Here is an 18,384-nt window from a genome sequence, read left to right as displayed (position 1 = left end):
AATGCTCTGCTTGGGGATAGCAGAAAACCTACACTACAGTCCGCATTCACTGGGCTCCTGTCATATGCTGGGCACTTTATATTTAATCTCTCAAGTCCACACAACGCCCCTATGAGGTAGGGACAACTGTGACTCCACTTTCCAGAAAAGGAAACTGAGACTGGCAGTAACACCTGCCTCCCAACCCCGGTGTCCCACCCTGACCTGTGTGCCCACAGACCCCCGGGCCCCATCTTGCCCCAGGTGTCCACGCGTGAACTCGGCGGGGTAGCCAGGCCCTCCCAGGGGCGGCTGGCTGGCTCTTTACCTAACACGAGAGCCTGCTGAGCCTGCGTCCTCTCCCGCTCTCCCTGGAGCTCCTGCCGGGCCTTTTCCTCCAGGGCCTGGAGCTCCAGCCGGTGCGCCTGGTGCTGGATCTGCAGGCTGTGGCTGGCTTCCTTCTTCAGGCGCTCCTCTGCGGCCTGCGGGGGGCGGGGAAAGTGGGAGAAAGTGGGAATGGAGGGGAGACCTGTCCCCTCTGCCAAGTTCTGCCTCTGCACCAGGGTGCACAGAGCACTCACCACTGTTGGGTGGAGGCCTTATCAGGCTACAGAGGACATTCCCCAACCCATCTGGGATGACAGTGACAGCTGGGCCCCAGCAGCCATTTTGTGCCATGTGAACCTGACCCCAAACCACAGCTGATTAGACCAGAGTGGACACCTGTTCTAACCTGAGCCAGTCATTGGGAATTTGGTGTTAGGAGGCCAGGGAGAGAGCGAGCAAGAAACAGACAGACAGACACTGACTGGTTGGTTCGTTTTAACACACTCGGAGGAGTGAGGTGACCATCTCACTCGCACCTGCCCCAGGACCAGAGAGGTGCAGAGAGCTGTGTGTGAGGACAGCCAAAGGCTGAGTGCAGAGCAGAGCAGCAGTGACAGAAGGAGGGGCCCGTATAGCTTCTTCAGTCTCTGGTCTAGTCTGGTCCTCAGAACTGGCTGGGTCTCTGCCTTTAGGTTCACTTATTCTTTTATTACTTACTTCATTTATAATTATTTCATTCATTCAGTCATTCTTTTACTCAACATTCATTTATTGAAACTCTCTTATATATCAAAACCCAAAGTGGGTTCTATGAGCAGCTGTGTAAACTTTAATAGAAATCTCTCCACAGCAAAGCTAGCTCAAGGTGGTTTATGGGGTAGGAACCATGAATGGTCCCTGAGATGTCCACGTGGGAATCCCTGGAATATGTTACTGGAATCTCTGGAATAATCCCCGTGAATATGTTACTTTACATGGTAAAAGGAGTGTGCAGGTGTGATTTAGTTAAGGATCCTGAAATGGGAGATTATCCCAAATTATCTGGGAGGGTCCAATGTGGTCACAAAGGTCCTTACCAGAGGGAGGCGGGAGAGCCAGTGAGAGGAGAGGTGCTAAGAGGAAGCAGAGGGAGAGGGGAGGGGAAGAGGAGTTGGGAGGGTGATGGGGGAGAGGGGAAGGGAGGCGGTATCGGAAGATGTTCCATGCTAGGCTGCTGGCTTTGATGATGCAGGAAGGGGCCGGGAGCCAAGGAAAGCAGACAGCCTCTAGAAGCCTCAAGAGGCAGGAAAACAGATCCTCCCTGAGAGCTTTCAGAAGGAGCACATTCCTGCCAACACCTTGACCTCCAGAACTGTCAGGTAATAAATCTTTGCAGCCACCAATGTGTTACAGCAGCGATAGGAAATGTATTAAGTTTCTGTTTTTTATTTTTTGTTTGTTTGTTTACAACAGAGAATTCCAGTTAAGACACAGCCCACCTTTTAGATGAGGAAATTGAGGCCGGGGGAGATGGACTGGTTTTTGAAAGTCACACAGGAAAGATGCGGCAAATATCGCCTCCCTCCCCCTTTTTAAGAGCCAGCTGCAGGGACTGACCTGACTGCAGACAGGTAAAGTTGGGGGCAGGATCGCAACCTTGGGCGGCATCGGTCCTGGGCCCAATGAGAAATGGGGTTTCAGCAAAGGCAGGAGGCTCCTGCTGGGGAGCACTGAGCCCTCCCACCTCCCACCCCCCCCCACCCCCCCCACCCCCAGGCAGCTAGCTGAATGCAGCAGGGCCTCCAGATGCTTACTTGTGCCTTTGGCTTCCTAGAAACGGGACCAGTTTTACTCCTCCCATGGGAAACTCAAACGGTGCTGAGTTTATTTAATAAGAAAGAAGAGTCTCCTGCTTTTCAGACTCTGATATTTCCTCCTCCTGCACTTGCTGCAAGGCTCAGAGAACTCCAACTGGTGGCATTTTTATCCCAAGGGAAATGGGAACTGAGAGGTATGAGCTAAGGCTTGCCCAAGACAGTGCCAAAGTCTCTCAGTCTGTGACCCAGGCCCTCTGTGGCTGGGGGCAGTAGCCCTTAGCAGTGAGGACTAAGCAAAGTTTAGCACCCAGGGTTTTTATCAGACTGGACCTTCATCCCTGGTGAGTTGCTCCAGTAAACCTATGGGAAGTTTACTCTGCTTTTGCTGTGGTCGGTTTAGAGCCGCCCCAAAGGCCCATTTTCACCCTGTCTCTCTACAGAGGTTCTGACACCAATTACAATGTATGTGGGTGGTGGGGGTGTGGGTTCCCTACCCCAACAAGCAATGATCGAAGCCCAAGTGTTCCACAGTTCAACTCAGTCCTGACACTATCTACCCGGAGACAGCAGCAGGTCCCACGGGGTGAGAGCTCAGTCCCACAAGACCGCCCTCCTTTCAGGTAACTATTGCAAGACTAGGTTGTTACCTGTGCTTCTGACCAACTAGCTATAAGTCAGAGGTTCCCATGACCCCCTCCCTGAATTCGATTAACTTGTTAGAGTGGCTCAAAGAACTCAGGAAACCCATTTACTTACTAGATTATCGATTTATTGCAAAGGATATTAAAGGATATGAATCAACAGCCAGATGAAGAGATATGCAGGAAGAGGTCTGGGACGGTCCCAAGCGCAGGAGCATTTGTTCCCAGGGAACTGGGGTGTGTCACCTTTTTGGTACTTGGATGTGTTCACCCACCTGCAAGCTCTCTGAGCCCCCTCCTTTTGGGTTTCTAAGAGGGTTCATCACATAGACATGATTAATTAAATCATTGGCCATTTGATTATTGGATCTCCAGCCTCTCCCCAGAGGTCAGGGGTGGGACTGAAAGTTCCAACCCTCCAATCCTAAGGTTGGTTCCCCTGGCCACCAGCTCCCCAGCCCTCAGGTGGGGTCCAGAAGCCACCTCCTTAACATAACAAAAGACACCTTAGCTGCTCTCATCACTTAGGAAGTTCCAAGAGTTTTAGGAGCTCTGTGTCAGAAATGAGACTAAGACTAAATAATATTTCTTTTTATAAATCACAATATCATTCTTTCCGTGCCCCATCCTGGGTAAAGTCTCCTTTCCCTGTGCTCCCCAAATACCTTGGGCAACTGCCTCATAGCTCCAACTCACTGAATTGCAGCAGCCTGTTTGAGTGGTTGCCTTCCCCCCTAGAGGTGAGCTCCATAAAGACAGGAGTGTGTTATCGTCTTGGAATCTCTGGAGCTCAGCACCGTGGTAGTTTGCGGTCACTGCTCAATAAGTAACTGCAGAATCATGAGTGAGCAGTGACAGGGGATCTTCAAAAACTTGAGCTCTGCTATAGACAGGATGTTTATACCTCCCATCCCCCAAATTCATATGTTGAAACCTGATCCCCAAAATGATGGTATTAGGGGTGGAGCTTCTGGGGGTGATTAGGTCAACGATGGTGAAGCCCTCATAAATCAGTGCACCTGTATCACCTCACGCCAGTCAGAGTGGCCAAAATGAACAAATCAGGAGACTATAGATGCTGGAGAGGATGTGGAGAAACGGGAACCCTCTTGCACTGTTGGTGGGAATGCAAATTGGTGCAGCCGCTCTGGAAAGCAGTGTGGAGGTTCCTCAGAAAATTAAAAATAGACCTACCCTATGACCCAGCAATAGCACTGCTAGGAATTTACCCAAGGGATACAGGAGTACTGATGCATAGGGGCACTTGTACCCCAATGTTTATAGCAGCACTCTCAACAATAGCCAAATTATGGAAAGAGCCTAAATGTCCATCAACTGATGAATGGATAAAGAAATTGTGGTTTATATACACAATGGAATTCTACGTGGCAATGAGAAAAAATGAAATATGGCCTTTTGTAGCAACGTGGATGGAACTGGAGAGTGTGACGCTAAGTGAAATAAGCCATACAGAGAAAGACAGATACCATATGGTTTCACTCTTATGTGGATCCTGAGAAACTTAACAGGAACCCATGGGGGAGGGGAAGGAAAAAAAAAAAAAAGAGGTTAGAGTGCGAGAGAGCCAAAGCATAAGAGACTGTTAAAAACTGAGAACAAACTGAGGGTTGATGGGGTGTGGGAGGGAGGAGAGGGTGGGTGATGGGTATTGAGGATGGCACCTTTTGGGATGAGCACTGGGTGTTGTATGGAAACCAATTTGTCAATAAATTTCATATTAAAAAAAAATAAAATAAAATAGCAAAAAAAAAAAAAAAAGAAAAAGAAAAAAAAAAATAAATCAGTGCACCTGTAAAGGACATCCTAAAAAGCTCCCTGCCCCTACTCCCATGTGAGGTGACAGCAAGACAGGTGTCTGTGAACTAGAAAGTGAGCTCTCAATAGACACTAAACCAGTAGGTGCTTGGTCTTGCACTTCCAGCCTCCAGAACTGTGGGAAATAAATTTCTGTTGTTTACAAGCCACTCAGTCCATGGTATTCCGTTACAGCAGCCTGAATGGACAAAGACCAGCTCTTAGCCACACATGGTTCTATGTATGGACATGTATTATCTCTTTTGATGCTCTCAATGGTCCTATTAGCTATTATTTGATAAATGAGCAAACTGAGGCACAAAGAAGCTGAGTGACTGCCTGAGCCCACACTTCATAAGTGGTAGACCCAGGATTTGAATGCATGCATCCCACCCTTCATCACTATCCTGTCCCAGGAATGACTATGTATCTGCTATTTCATTCTTTTTTTTTTAATGTTTATTTATTTTTGAGACAGAGAAAGAGGGAGAGAACATGCAAGTGGAGGAGGGGCAGAGAGAGTTGGGGGGTGCAGAGGATCCAAAGCAAGCTCTGTGCTGACAGCCCGATGCGGGGCTTGAACTCACAAACTGCAAAATCATGAGCTGAAGTCTGACAATCAACTGAGCCACCCAGGCGCCCCTCTATCTGCTATTTCTAATTAGAATTGGAACTTGATTCCTTTGGTGTCATTTGGAATCATCAGATTTGAGCCAGCAACAAGGACCCCGTGAGCCTGCAGGGTCTCCAGGGACTGGAACTAAGAACTGCAGGATATCCCCCTCTCCCGAGGCCAGACCTCGCATGTTCCTTCTTCCAATCAACCAAAGCCCCTGGAACTTCTCCTCCCCACCAGTGGGCCATGCCTCCCTGCTTCCTCTGCCTGAAATCAAGGGTCAAGGTCTGCAGCCTGAATGGGTAAAGTTCAGGAAAACACAAAGGCCAGAATTACCCACCACCTAACAGCCTAGGATCTCATCAACCTGAGCTCTTGTAAAAGAAGAAAGAGAACTCACATTTTTTGAACACCTACCAAGTGCCAAGTAGTCCACATGCATTATTTCATTTTTCTTTTTTTGTTAAAGCTTATTTTGTATTTTTATCAGGGCAATGAATACACATAGTATAAAGGGCTAAATAGTATTAACAGTAAGGAAAACCAGCACCTTGGAACCCTCCTTTTCCTCTCTGCCCTCTGTTCTCTGGAGGCCGCCAATGACAAATCTCATTGCTTCTTCTGGGATTTACCACCATCACCAGGCTAGAATCTCCATTCTGCTTCATCTTAGTTGTTTTAGACATTAGGAATTATCTTCCCATTAGGGTAGATGAGGATTTCAGGTCTCATACACTCTCCCCCTTCCATTCCTCATATTTCATTAAATTACTTTTTCAGTATAGTGACATAAATTCAATACCTTTATTATTATGAGTAAATACAGTTCATTCCCAAGTGAAATAAACTATTATGATTAAAGCCTACCTGCACAACTTTTTCTTTTTCCTTGTATTAAAATAACTTGCTTAGCTTTCTTCGCTAAGCTTAAAAAACGTTGCTTAGCTTTCTTGGAATATTTGGCTAAAACTTCCTATAACATCTAAAAGCTTTGTAAAACATTTGTGTGTGTGTGTGTGTGTGTGTGTGTGTGTGTGTGTGTGTTGGGGGGCTCCTGGTGGCTCAATTGGCTGAGCATCCGACTCTTGATTTCAGCTCAGGTCATGGTCTTGCAGTTCATGAGATGGAACCCTGTGTTGGGCTCTGTGCTGACAGCATGGAGCCTTCTTGGGACTCTCTCTCTCTCTCTCTCTCTCTCTGCCCTTCCCTGCCTCACATTCTCTCAAAATAAATAATAAACATGAAAAAAATTCCAAAAACCCACATGTGTGTGTGTGTAAACACTGCCAATACAACTTTCCACGTGGCCAAGTTGATCAGAGAATCCATCAGTTCTATTTTCCCCCAGAGCCCTTCTCCCGGGACCTCAGTCCTCTTGCTCCAGCCCACACTGAGTAGTGTCTCAGCCAGCAGCATAGCTGAGCTCCTCCCTTTTCCTTCTCCTACACTGGATTCCTCTATCCTAGATCTCTCTTATTCCCTCGTCCTTGGTTTGCTCCCTTGTTTTTGTGGGCCACTCTTCAAGAAACTTCCTAAGAAAAAGTGCATGGAAGGTATACCAGTCTGGGTCCAACAGGGGACAGAAACCACACAGTATTTTAAGTTGGAGAAGCTCAATATTAAGAACTATTGTGCTATGACAGGGGAGTAACTCTAGAGATGCAAAGAGAACTCCAGGTGTCCTGAGGCTGAGAGCACCCAAGACAAGGATAACTTGGAAGGGGGGAGTCCTTCCCCAGTTTGGGTCCAGACCTTGTTGGAGAAGGCATGCTGGCAGCTCACTGGTGGAGAAGATCACTGGGCTGCCCAGGCCAGAGTTGGTCAAGCAGGAACAACCCTCCATGGCACAGATGAGCCACAGTTGGTGATGCTCAGAGGACATGGGGGCACCATGAAGGCATGAGGGCCGGAGCAGACAGTATTTTTCTCAGGAGGCTTGCACAGAACGATCTCTGGGCTGTAGGCAACAGTGGACATTGGCAGGATCCCAGGGAGAGTCAGGGTGTGTACGCGTGAGGGCTGGAGTGTGTTGTGTCCACAAGGGGAGGCCACAGGAAGGTAGTCACTGGCCATGGTTGTGGGGTCACTGCGAGGTTACAGGGGCAGAGTAACACCTGATGTCCTCACACGGCCACATCACTGTTCAACTGTGCAAATGAAGCCAGAAACAAAGCAAAAACACAGCTGCCAGAACCAGGAAGAGAAGCCTCTTTCCTCCTACAAGGTGCCTCCAGCGCCCTCTACTGACAAAGCTTAACATTGAGCCCTCTGCAAAGGAGCAATGCTTCAAGAATCTGGTCTTTATTTCAGGACAAGCACTGAAGAATGAATTGGGAGCTGAGAGGCAATAAATTGATAACAGAAGGTAAATTTCCTAATACTTCATATCCCAGTAAATATTTGTAATCAATTCTCACACTTATGAATAGTTTTAATTAAATTTCTCAAAATCACCCGTTGGCTTCTAGCTTCTTGTGTTGGCTGTGGAGATATCTGATGACGTTCTGATTCAAGTACTTTGTGCCTGGTATCGCTTTTCCGCATTAGAAGCTTTGGAATTGCTTCTGTTTCCCTGGTGTCCTGAAATTTCAAGAAGAACCTCGGTAGGGGTCCTTCTCATACAGGTCTAAGGATTTCATTGTTTCTTTGAAAATACTCTCCCCTCCATTATCTCTTTCTGGAACTCCCATTTGTTAGATATCAGGGTCCTAGCTGACATCTAGTCTCTCCATTTCTTGTTCCTTCTCCTCCATCATCCATTTCATGTTCTTTCTATCTTTGCTTTCCAGAAAGTTTCTTCATTTTTTACATTTCAAATCGTTTCTTGATTTTTAGAAATTCTGACATTATATATATAATATAAAGAGCTCTTCCTTACTCTAATTGCCCCTCCTTTACAAATAGCATGTTGTTCTTGTTTCACGGATGCAAATATCATCTTTTAATTCTGAGGAGATCAATCCTCAGAAGCTTTTTTTTCCTCTTTTTCTTCTGACTGCATTAACCATTTCTTCTGCATCTTTTCTTTCTCCCTCCATCATCTTGGATTCCAACTTCCATGCTAGTGGCTTCCAAAAAAGTGTAACTATCGTTTCATATTTAAAATTTTTTTTCAACGTTTATTTATTTTTTTTTGGGACAGAGAGAGACAGAGCATAAACGGGGGAGGGGCAGAGAGAGAGGGAGACACAGAATCAGAAACAGGCTCCAGGCTCTGAGCCATCAGCCCAGAGCCCGACGCGGGGCTCGAACTCCCGGAGCGCGAGATCGTGACCTGGCTGAAGTCGGACGCTTAACCGACTGCGCCACCCAGGCGCCCCTGTCGTTTCATATTTTAGATGGAGCACTGAAAGCTACTGGGTGGCGGGCTCCCTCTGGAGGTTGACCAGATGGCCAACCAGCAATTTTACTAGAGGCCCACAAATGTGAGAACCTACAGGTCTTTTCTCCAGGACGGTTTAATTTCTCCAGAGAAGGTTCTTCAGTCTCCTACTTAGGGGGTCTAAGTTCTGGTTACTTGCCTTCTGGAGCTGAGCAGGAGAACGCACTTCTGGGGACAGGACAGAGGTGGCAGCAGTCTGTCTAATGGCTCAGTATACAGATTCTCACCTACACCTGTTCTCAGACCCAAGCCTCACCCCAGCCTCTGTGACTGGTATTTCCTAATTCAGAGTCTCTCTGGCTTAGTTTATCCAGGCGTTTCCTTTGGCTCAGGTCATGAACTCATGGTTGGTGGGTTCAAGGCCCGTGTTGGGCTCTGCACTGTCAGTGCAGAGCCTCCTTGGGATTCTTTCTGTCCACCCCTCCACGACCCATGCTTTCTCTCTGTCTCTCAAAATAAATAAATAAACTTAAAAAAAAAAAACCACTTGAGACTTTAATTCAGTGAGACACTTTACTAAGCAACTATTGTGAAGTAGGTGAAGAATCAGTGATGAACAAATACAGATGGCTCCTGCCTCAAGGAGCTTCACTTAGTAGATCTGATCATATAACAAAGTCATTCGTTAGTGCATGCAGACTGTCATGACCAAGGAAGACAGTGTGTTGTGACATAGTAGGAGACTCAGCTCCTGAGAGAGCAGGAGGTAGGAGATCGATGAAAAGTGCTCCTGCTGGGTTACACATTGTCGTGGGCCTGACCACCTCATCCCAACTTTCCAAGCTGTCCTCTCTGTTTTTACCTCTGGGCCAAGCCTGCCTCTCCCAGCATGCATCACACACGACATTGCCCAAGTCATAAAGAAAGTAGTTCTCATGTTATCAAGATCACACGCGAATAAGGAGAAGCAGTACAAGAAGCACAACAGAACCCATGTGTGAATCCTTCCTTGGCCGCTTACTAGTCGTGTGACCCTAAGTACGTTAATAAATCTCTCTGAACCTTTTTCCTCATCTGAAAAAGGGGGCCATGAGAACACTGACCTTGTAGGATTCATGTGGGGATTGGAGATAATGTACAAAAGGAAAGGCACCCCATGTAGTGCATAGCAGGTGCTTGCATAGCGAGCGCTCAGTAAATAGTGGCTTTCATAACTATCACCCTTACCTTGAGTTCTTGATTTTTGGCCTTCTCAAGCATGCGCAAGGCTCGCTGGTGGGAGGCCTCGAGCTGGGCTTTCATGGCCTGGTTCTGCTGAACGGTCTCCTGGAGCTCGTGCTGCAGCTTCTCCCTTTCGTGGTCGGAGAGTTGCTTGAGCTCCTGCAGGTCCTCCCGGTAGCTGCTGGCGCACTGCTCCAGAGCCTGCTGCATCTGGGAGACCTGCCCGCCAGGGCATCCTGCCCTCAGGCTAGCTCCCCTCCCTCCCCCTTCCTGGGATATTTTTAAAAAAATAAGTGTTCTGAGCATCTCAACCCAGCTGAGCCTCCTTTATCTGTGGGCACTCTGAGGAGGGCACCTGTAACCTTGAACCCCCTGGGGATGGCCAGTCTCCGGGGGGCTTCCTGGCTAGAGTCACAGATGCCAGGGGAGAGGGGCAGGGGGTTGGGATGTAAACTATCCAAGAGAAACCAAAGAGGGGACCACTGAAGTCTTCTCTGACAATCCCATTTAGCGTTACACAGCCCCCCCTCCCATCACCAGATAGCCTCTCAATCCTTCTTATCGTGTTCTGCTTTTCCTTTTTCCTGAAACCCTATCATCCTCTTAATACACCATGAGCCTTACTTGATTCGTATGTCTAGTATTTACAGTCTGTACCCACTTCCTCCACTGTAATATAAACGCTGTAATGCAGGACTTTTGTTTAACTTGTTCACTGATGTATCCCAAGCATCTAGAAGGGTTCCTGGCTCATGGCAGGTACTCATGAGCCACAGGATGTGTTGAATGAATGAATAAATGAATGAATGAAGCCAAGAATCCCACCTTGCCCTGACCTGGAATGCCCTCCCCATGAATCAGTCCTTGCATGAATTTCCAAGGCAGTCTGTAGGGATGAGAAGGAGGCAGGGTCTCTCTCAGAGTGAGGGTACACCCCCCCCCCCCCATGGCTGTCCTACCTGGGCTTGCAATCTGGCCTTCTGGCTTTGCCACTCCTCCTGCAGACGCTGGATGTCGGGTGCCTTCTCCTCCAGCAAAGAGCTCAGTGGAGGTTGCAGACCATCTCCTTCCTTGAGGGGCACTTTGATCCTTTGAAGAGAGAGAGGCCCAAATCACACAAAGTCCTGGGTGGAGAATGACGTGACCACCTCGGGCTGGGAGAGGGGACCTGCCATGGCAGTGAGTGGGGTGAGAAACATTTTCCTTGGCTTTAAAAAGTAACCTGACACACAGTTCTAAGTGTTATCACAATTCTCAGTTATGAGTTACTTATGGGGCCCTTGGGAGCTCCAAAAAAGAGGTCTCTATGGCCTAATTTCACAACTCTTCCTGAAGATGAAAAAAAAAAGAAATAATAATGCTTTACTTGAATACAGCACTTTACACTTTTCAAAGCATGCTCATACCATTTATTGACGGTCCCAGGAATACATAGGAGGCTTGCAAAGAGGCCTTTACATATACAGCACGAACAAGAAGATGCTGGGTTACAGCTGCAGGAGTTTCTGTGTTCCAGGACAGATGCTCAAGGAGGTCTTTGGAGCAGACCTTCCTTTACTTAATGCTGAACTTTTAAACCAGCAGAGAAATTCAAATATACCTGACTGCGAACTGGGATTTTAAGTATTTATCCTGTGCAGCAGTGTGAAAGAATGCCATGCCGTGGGCATCTCTGCAGAGATTGCTAGGATGTAGGTGGAGTTTTCTCCTTCCAGCAAGGACATTAGGCCAGAGGACCAGAGGTTAAGAGGGGAGGGCCCTTATCTGGGAAGAAAGGCATTGAGAAGGGGGAACTCTGGCTTGGCAGAGGCAGGGAGGCCCAGCAACATGGGCACAAGCTGGGGGGTAAAGGAATAGAGAGTCAGCAGGGACCCCTGAAAGGGAAGACAGGAAGCCAAGAGCAGCACAGCAATGTGGTTCAGAGCATGAACTGGAACCAGATTCCCCAGAGTCAAATTCAGTCCTACTGTGGACCAGTTATGTGATGTTGGGGGAAGCCTTTAAACTATCTGGGCCTAAATTTCCTCATCTGTAATATGGGGTTAGTAATGGTAACATTCACATGGAATGTTGTAAGGATTAATAGAGTAAATGTCTTTTAAAAACTTAAAACCATGTCAGGCACATAGTAAGAATTATATAAAGAATTAACCAAACACTTAGCAAAGAGAGGTTTCTTTCTCTGCATTCTGGTTCTTTTAGGTAATCCTTTAAGCTTTTGAGGATAACTACCTTGAAGGAGAAACAAACAGAAGCCTCCTGGGTCTGAGCTCTGGGTATGAAACAAACCAAGCATTAGGAGACCGTCAGAAGGGGATCAGCAGAGAAGAGGCCTCCAGCAAGAGTGAGAAGCCATGTGACCACGTTGGATATGTGGACCAGGTTAGCTCACCCTGACGACTCCTGAGGAGGACACCAGACTTCCTCCCAGGGCTCAGCTATTATTTTTGAAATGATATATTAAAATTTTTTTTACATTTATTTATTTTTGAGAGACAGAGCACAAGTGGGGGAGGGGCAGAGAGAGAGGGAGACACAGAATCTGAAACAGGCTCCAGGCTCCAAGCTGTCAGCACAAAGCCCAACGTGGGGCTCGAACCCACAAACTGCAAGATCATGACCTGAACCGAAGTTGGACGCTCAACCGACTGAGCCACCCAGGTGCCCTGAAATGATTTATCGAGATAAAATTTACATATAGTGAAACAGATCTTAAGTCTACAATTCAATGAGTTTTGACAAATATATACAACTATAAAACCAACATTCCAATCCAAATCTAGGACACTTTCATTACTCCAAAGCTCCCCTTGCACCCTCTTCTTGCCAATGTCCACTCACAGGTAGCCAGTGTTTTGACTTCCATCACTACAGAATACTTTTTCCTAATCTTCAGCATCATACCCATGGAATCATATGGTATGCGTTCTTCTGTCTGGTTCTTTTCCTCAACACGGTGTCTCCAGGATTCACCCACGTTGTTGAGCCTATCAGTGGGGCACACTTTTGTGGATGAGTAGTGTTTCATTATGTGAATATGCCGCAATTTGTTCACCCATCTTCCTACTGATAGACATGTTGAGTCGTTTACATTTCCGGGCTATTGTGAATAAGGCTGCTAGAAATATTCCTGTACAAGTATTTTCGTGGATCTGTGTTCCCATTTAGTTTGCTTCAAGACCTAGGATGGGAATTGCTGGTAGATGTATGACTAACTTTTTACAAAACCATCAAATGGTTTTCTGGGGTGGCTGCACCATGTTACGCTCCCACCAGCAACGTACGAGAGCTTCAGTTGCTCTACATCATTGCGGATGTTTTGGGTCTTCGGTCCTTTTCATTTTAGTCTTTCTGGTGGGTGTGAAATGGTATGTCACTGTAACTTTAGGTTGCATTTCCCTGATGACTTTGATGTGAAACACATAGTCATGTGCTTATGGAACTGTTTTTTGGACATGTCTGTTTCTTGTAATTAAAAAAATTTTGTTTTAAATGTTTGTTTATTTTTGAGAAAATGCAAGAGACAGAGTGCAAGTGGCCAAGGGGCAGAGGGAGACACAGAATCTGAAGCAGGCTCCAGGCTCTGAGCTGTCAGCACAGAACCTGACGCGGGGCTTGAACTCATGAATCATGAGATCATGACCTGAGCCAAAGTTGGATGCTTAACCAACTGAGCCACTCAGGTGCCCCTGTTTCTTGTAATTTTTTAATGGAAGTGTCTGTTCAAGCATTTTATCCACTTACAAATATATTTATCTTTGCTATTATTGATTTATAGGAAGTCATTATATACTCTGGATACAGACTGGATAACTTTTCTGAGCTTGTATATTTATTTTCTTAACAGTACTTTTCTAGTGAGCAGAAATTTTAATTTTGATGAAGACCAATTTATCAATGTTTTCTTGGATGATTAGTGTTTTCATGTCCTAAAAAATAACTGCCTATTTCAAATTCAATGATAATTAAAAAAGGACACATCTTTATTTGGGGGGATACGGCTAATGAAGGGAAGTTCTTCAACCTGAAAAAGATAATCTATGATAAACTACAGCAAACATACTTAATGGTGAAATGTTGAACACTTTCCTCCTAAGATTGGAAACAAGGCAAAAATTCTGCTCACACTACTTGACATTGTCCTGGCCAGTCCTATAAAGTAAGAAAAAGAGCTACAGGTGAGAAAAAGAAGAGTAAAAATGTCTTTATTTACAGACAGAATGATAGTGATTGAAATACTCCATGTTGTTAAGATGTTAGTCTACTCTAAAGTGAACTACAGAGTTATTTTTTTATATTTTAATTTTTTTCTTCTTTTAATGTTTATTCATTTTTTGAGAGAGAGAGAGAGAGAGAGAGAGCAAGCACACAAATGGGGGAAGGACAGAGAGAAGAGGGAGACACAGAATCCGAAGCAGATTCCAGGCTCTCAGCTGACACAGAGCCTGATGAGGAGCTTGAACCTACAAACCGCAAGATCATGACCTGAGCCGGAGTTGGGCGCTTAACCCACTGAGCTACCCAGGTGCCCCTGTACTATAGATTTAGTTCAGTCCAGAATACAATCCTAACAGCCTTATTTGTAGAAATAAATAGGCTATTTTGACTACTGATGTGGAATGGTGAAGGACCTAGAAAAAGAAAAAAGAATCCTAAAGAGCAAAGTTGGAGGAGGCAGCCTACACTGATTCCAAGACATTATGAAGCTAAAATAATACAGACTGTATGGTATCAATGTACAGATAGACAAATAGATCAATGAAAAATAATGCAGTGTCGGAAACAGACGCATGCAAAGATGTTAGATTCATTTTTGCTAAAAGTGCTGAGGCAATTTGGGGCACCTGGGTGGCTCAGTAGATCGGGCATCCAGCTCTTGATTTCGCTCAGTCATGATCTCACAGTCTGTGGGATCAAGCCCTGAGTCGGGCTCTGTGCTGCCCGTGCAGCGCCTGCTTGAGATTCTCTCTCTCCCTCTCTCTCTGCCCATCCCCCATGCATGCACACACACACTCCCTCTCTCTCTCAAAATAAATACATTAACTTAAAAAAAAAGTGCTGAGGCAATTCAGTGGGGATAGGAAAAATTTTTCAACAAATGGTGTTGGAACTGGACAAACATATGAAAATAATAAACTTTGACCCTTCCTTCACAAAAATTAACTCTAAATATACAATATAAAACTATAAAGCATAATCAGAACATCTGTGCAATTTGGGGTAGGCAGTGATATTTTTTAGGACATGAATCTCCAATTACGACTGTGGGTTTTTCCCTTTAGTTCTCCCACTATTTGCTTCATTTTTGACGCTTTGTTATAAGGTCATAAGGTCAAACACATTTAGGATTGTTATGTCTTCCTGATATTGACCCCTTTAGCATTAGGACATACCTCCTTTCAGCCCTGACAACATTCCTTGTTCTGAAGCCTACTTTGATACGAATGTAGCCACGTTAGCTTCCTTCTGCTGTTTGCATGGTATAGCTCATTTGTTTCCCTTCAGACCTCTCTGTGCCTCTATCAGTTTGCAAGGGCTGCGATAACAAAATACCACAGGACGGGCGGCTTAAAAACAGAAATTTATTTTCTCACAATCCTGGAGGCCAGAAGTCCAAGATCAAGGTGCCGTATTTGGTTTTCCCGAGGCTTCCCTTCTCGCTGGGTTCTTATGTGGTGGCTCCTCCGTCTCTGTTGTGTGTGTGCTGGTCTCCTGTTCTCATAAGGACGCCAGTCATGTCGGAGTAGGACGGCCCTTACAACCCCATTGTAACTTAATTACCCCTTGAAAGGCCCTGGCTCTAAATATGTCACATTCTAAAGTCCGCGGGGTTAGGGCCTCAACACAGAAGTTTTGCGGGGGATACAATTTTGCTCGTGTCTTCATGTGTATTTAAATGTCTGTCTTGTAGACAGTGCATAGCAACATCTTGCCTTGTTTTCCTGACAATCTCTTTCTTTTAGATGCTATGTTTGGTTCATGTACATTGTAATTATTCAAATGGGCTTAAATCTATGTCTTGCCATTTGCTTTATATTTGCCCAATCTTTTTTTTTTTTTTTTTAACTGTTTTTCTTCTCTTCTTCCTTTCTGTCTTCCTACCTGGCAAATATTTTTCAGTATTCCATTTTAGTTCTTTTATTGAATTGTTTTAGTTCTTCTTTGTATTAATGTTTAATGCTGCTCTACGGATTACAATTTGTATCCTTAACTTATCACAATCTATTAGAGTTAATAAGGTACCTCTTGGGGCACCTGGGTGGCTCAGTCGGTTAAGCGGCCGACTTCGGCTCAGGTCATGATCTCACAGTCTGTGAGTTCGAGCCCTGCATCGGGCTCTGTGCTGACAGCTCAGAGCCTGGGGCCTGCTTCGGATTCTGTGTCTCCCTCTCTCTCTGCCCCTCCCCTGCTCATGCTCTGTCTCTCTCTGTCTCAAAAAAATAAAACATTAAAAAAAAAAAAAGGTACCTCTTGATGTAACACATAAGTCCCTTACAATATAATTCCATTAATCCTAGCAGCTCAAGAGTCCATCCATAGATGAATGGATAAAGAAAATATGGGATGGATGGATATATATGTATATAAAGATAATGTGTGTATGTGTATTATGGTACATTATATACATATATAATGGAATATCACTCAGCCATAAAAAGGAATGAGATCTTGCCATGTGTGACAAGGTGGAAAGATCTAGAGTGTATTATGCTAAGTGAAATAAGTCAGACAAAGAACAACAAATACCAAATTATTTCATTTATATGTGGAATCTAAAAAACAAAGCAAATGAACAAATTTCTTAAAAAGCAGAAAACAGACCCATAAATACAGAGAACAAGCTGATGGTTTCCAGAGGGGAGGAGGTGGGGAGATTGGGCAAACAGGTGAAGGGCAGAGGGAGACTCAGGCTTCCAGTTGTGGAATGAAGAAGTCATGGGGTTGAAAGGCACAGCCCAGGGGACACCGTCAATGGTACTGTAACAGTGTTGTATGGTGACAGATGGTAGCTACACTTGTGGAAAGCATAGCATAATGCATAGAGTTTTGGGATAACTGTGTTGTGCTAATGTAACATGCCTGTCAACTATACTGCTATTAAAAAAGAAGTGAGAGCAAACAAAAAAATGAAAAAAAAAAAGCCTGTCCCTGTCCTTTGTGCTAATGTAGTCATATATTGTCAATAACATACATGATGAATCCCATAATAAAATGTTAATATCATTATCATTATGCTCCTTCTTAAGCAGTTAGATGTGTTTTAAAGAAATGGAAAGAAAGTAAAACAATAGACTTTTACCTAAATGTTTACCATTTCTGTTGTTCTTCATTTTCTACCCCCCTAGATCCAAGTTTAAATCCAGTCACTTCCTTTTGGCTTAAATAAATTCCATTAGCATTTATCATACTGAAAGTTGGTTGGTGAAAAATTCTCTTAGCTTTTGTGTGCCCGAATATGTTTTTGTTTCACTCTCATTTTTGAAGGATATTTTCACTGGATTTAGAATTTGGAGTTGACAGGTTGTTTTTGTTTTTATTTTTCCTTTTAGTACTTTAATGATAGTGTTCAAGTGCTTTTTTTGGAACGCAGAAAGAGAATAAGGCTGGAAGGCCAAAGAGAAGTTTGTTGTCATTAGTACTCATGAGCATTTAAGTGTCCCCTATATTTGTAATGTCTTTTTTTTTTTTTTTATTTAAAAAAAAATTTTTTTTTCAACGTTTATTTATTTTTGGGACAGAGAGAGACAGAGCATGAACAGGGGAGGGGCAGAGAGAGAGGGAGACACAGAATCGGAAACAGGCTCCAGGCTCTGAGCCATCAGCCCAGAGCCCGACGCGGGGCTTGAACTCACAGACCACAAGATCGTGACCTGGCTGAAGTCGGACGCTTAACCGACTGCGCCACCCAGGCGCCCCTGTAATGTCTTTTCAAAGGCTGGCTACTTTTAAGATTTTGGGGGGTATATTCGTTTTGGCAGCTTTTCTGTGATGTATCTAGGGATTTCTAGGATGTATCTGTGACACTGTCTTTGGATTCAGCCTGCTGGCCGTTTGCTGAGCTCCTTGAATATGTAAGTTGACATTCCTCATCACTCTGAGAGAATATTCAGCCACTATTTTTTAAAACGTTTTTTCCTGATCCATTTTCTTTCTCTTCTTCCTCCTGGGCCCCAAATGCATGCATGTTAGACCATCTGATTTTGTCCCACAGGTCTCTTCCTTAAAATGTTGGGGTTTTTTTCTTTCTTCTTCTTCATTCTCTGGATAAGGTAGTTTCTATTCATCTGTCTTTGAGTGATTAACTTTTCTTCCATGGTCTCCAATTTGCTATTATACACACCCGTGAGATTTTCATTTTGAACACTATACTTTACAGCTTCAGAATTTCCTTTTGTTTCAAGGTTTTCATTCCTCAGCTGAGTTCCCTATTTGTTCCCTGATTATAACTGTCTGTTCTTCACGGCCTTCATACCCCCAAAGTACGACCTCCACAACGTCTCCACCGAAGGCCCGTAGTGCTGGGGACGGCACCACCTCCCAGCTCAGCACCGCCTCTGGAATTCGCATTTTCTCAGTGCCACGGCAGCAGGCACACATCTGGGCCCCGTGTGGGTCTCATCTTGTAGATGTTCTCTGAAGCCCTTGGCCGAGGACCTGTGGAAAGTC

General features: G+C 45.0%; 1 protein-coding gene across 3 annotated transcripts in view; it reads right to left on the bottom strand.

Moving 5' to 3' along the window:
- The window catches only part of FAM184B (family with sequence similarity 184 member B), a 156,983-nt gene that overhangs the window by 17,668 nt on the left and 120,931 nt on the right, over positions 1-18,384 (bottom strand). For all 3 annotated transcript variants that reach the window (XM_019829717.3, XM_003985503.6, XM_045056555.1), the window contains 3 exons: positions 10,677-10,806; positions 9,724-9,936; positions 308-461 (listed from right to left, as the gene is read on the bottom strand). In XM_019829717.3, coding sequence (XP_019685276.3) covers positions 308-461; positions 9,724-9,936; positions 10,677-10,806 — 497 coding nt within the window. The remainder of the gene's footprint in view (positions 1-307; positions 462-9,723; positions 9,937-10,676; positions 10,807-18,384) is intronic.

The sequence above is a fragment of the Felis catus genome, chromosome B1 (genome assembly GCF_018350175.1).
Source record: "Felis catus isolate Fca126 chromosome B1, F.catus_Fca126_mat1.0, whole genome shotgun sequence".
Classification (NCBI taxonomy): Eukaryota; Metazoa; Chordata; class Mammalia; order Carnivora; family Felidae; genus Felis; species Felis catus.
This window is presented reverse-complemented; position numbering and strand designations above follow the sequence as displayed.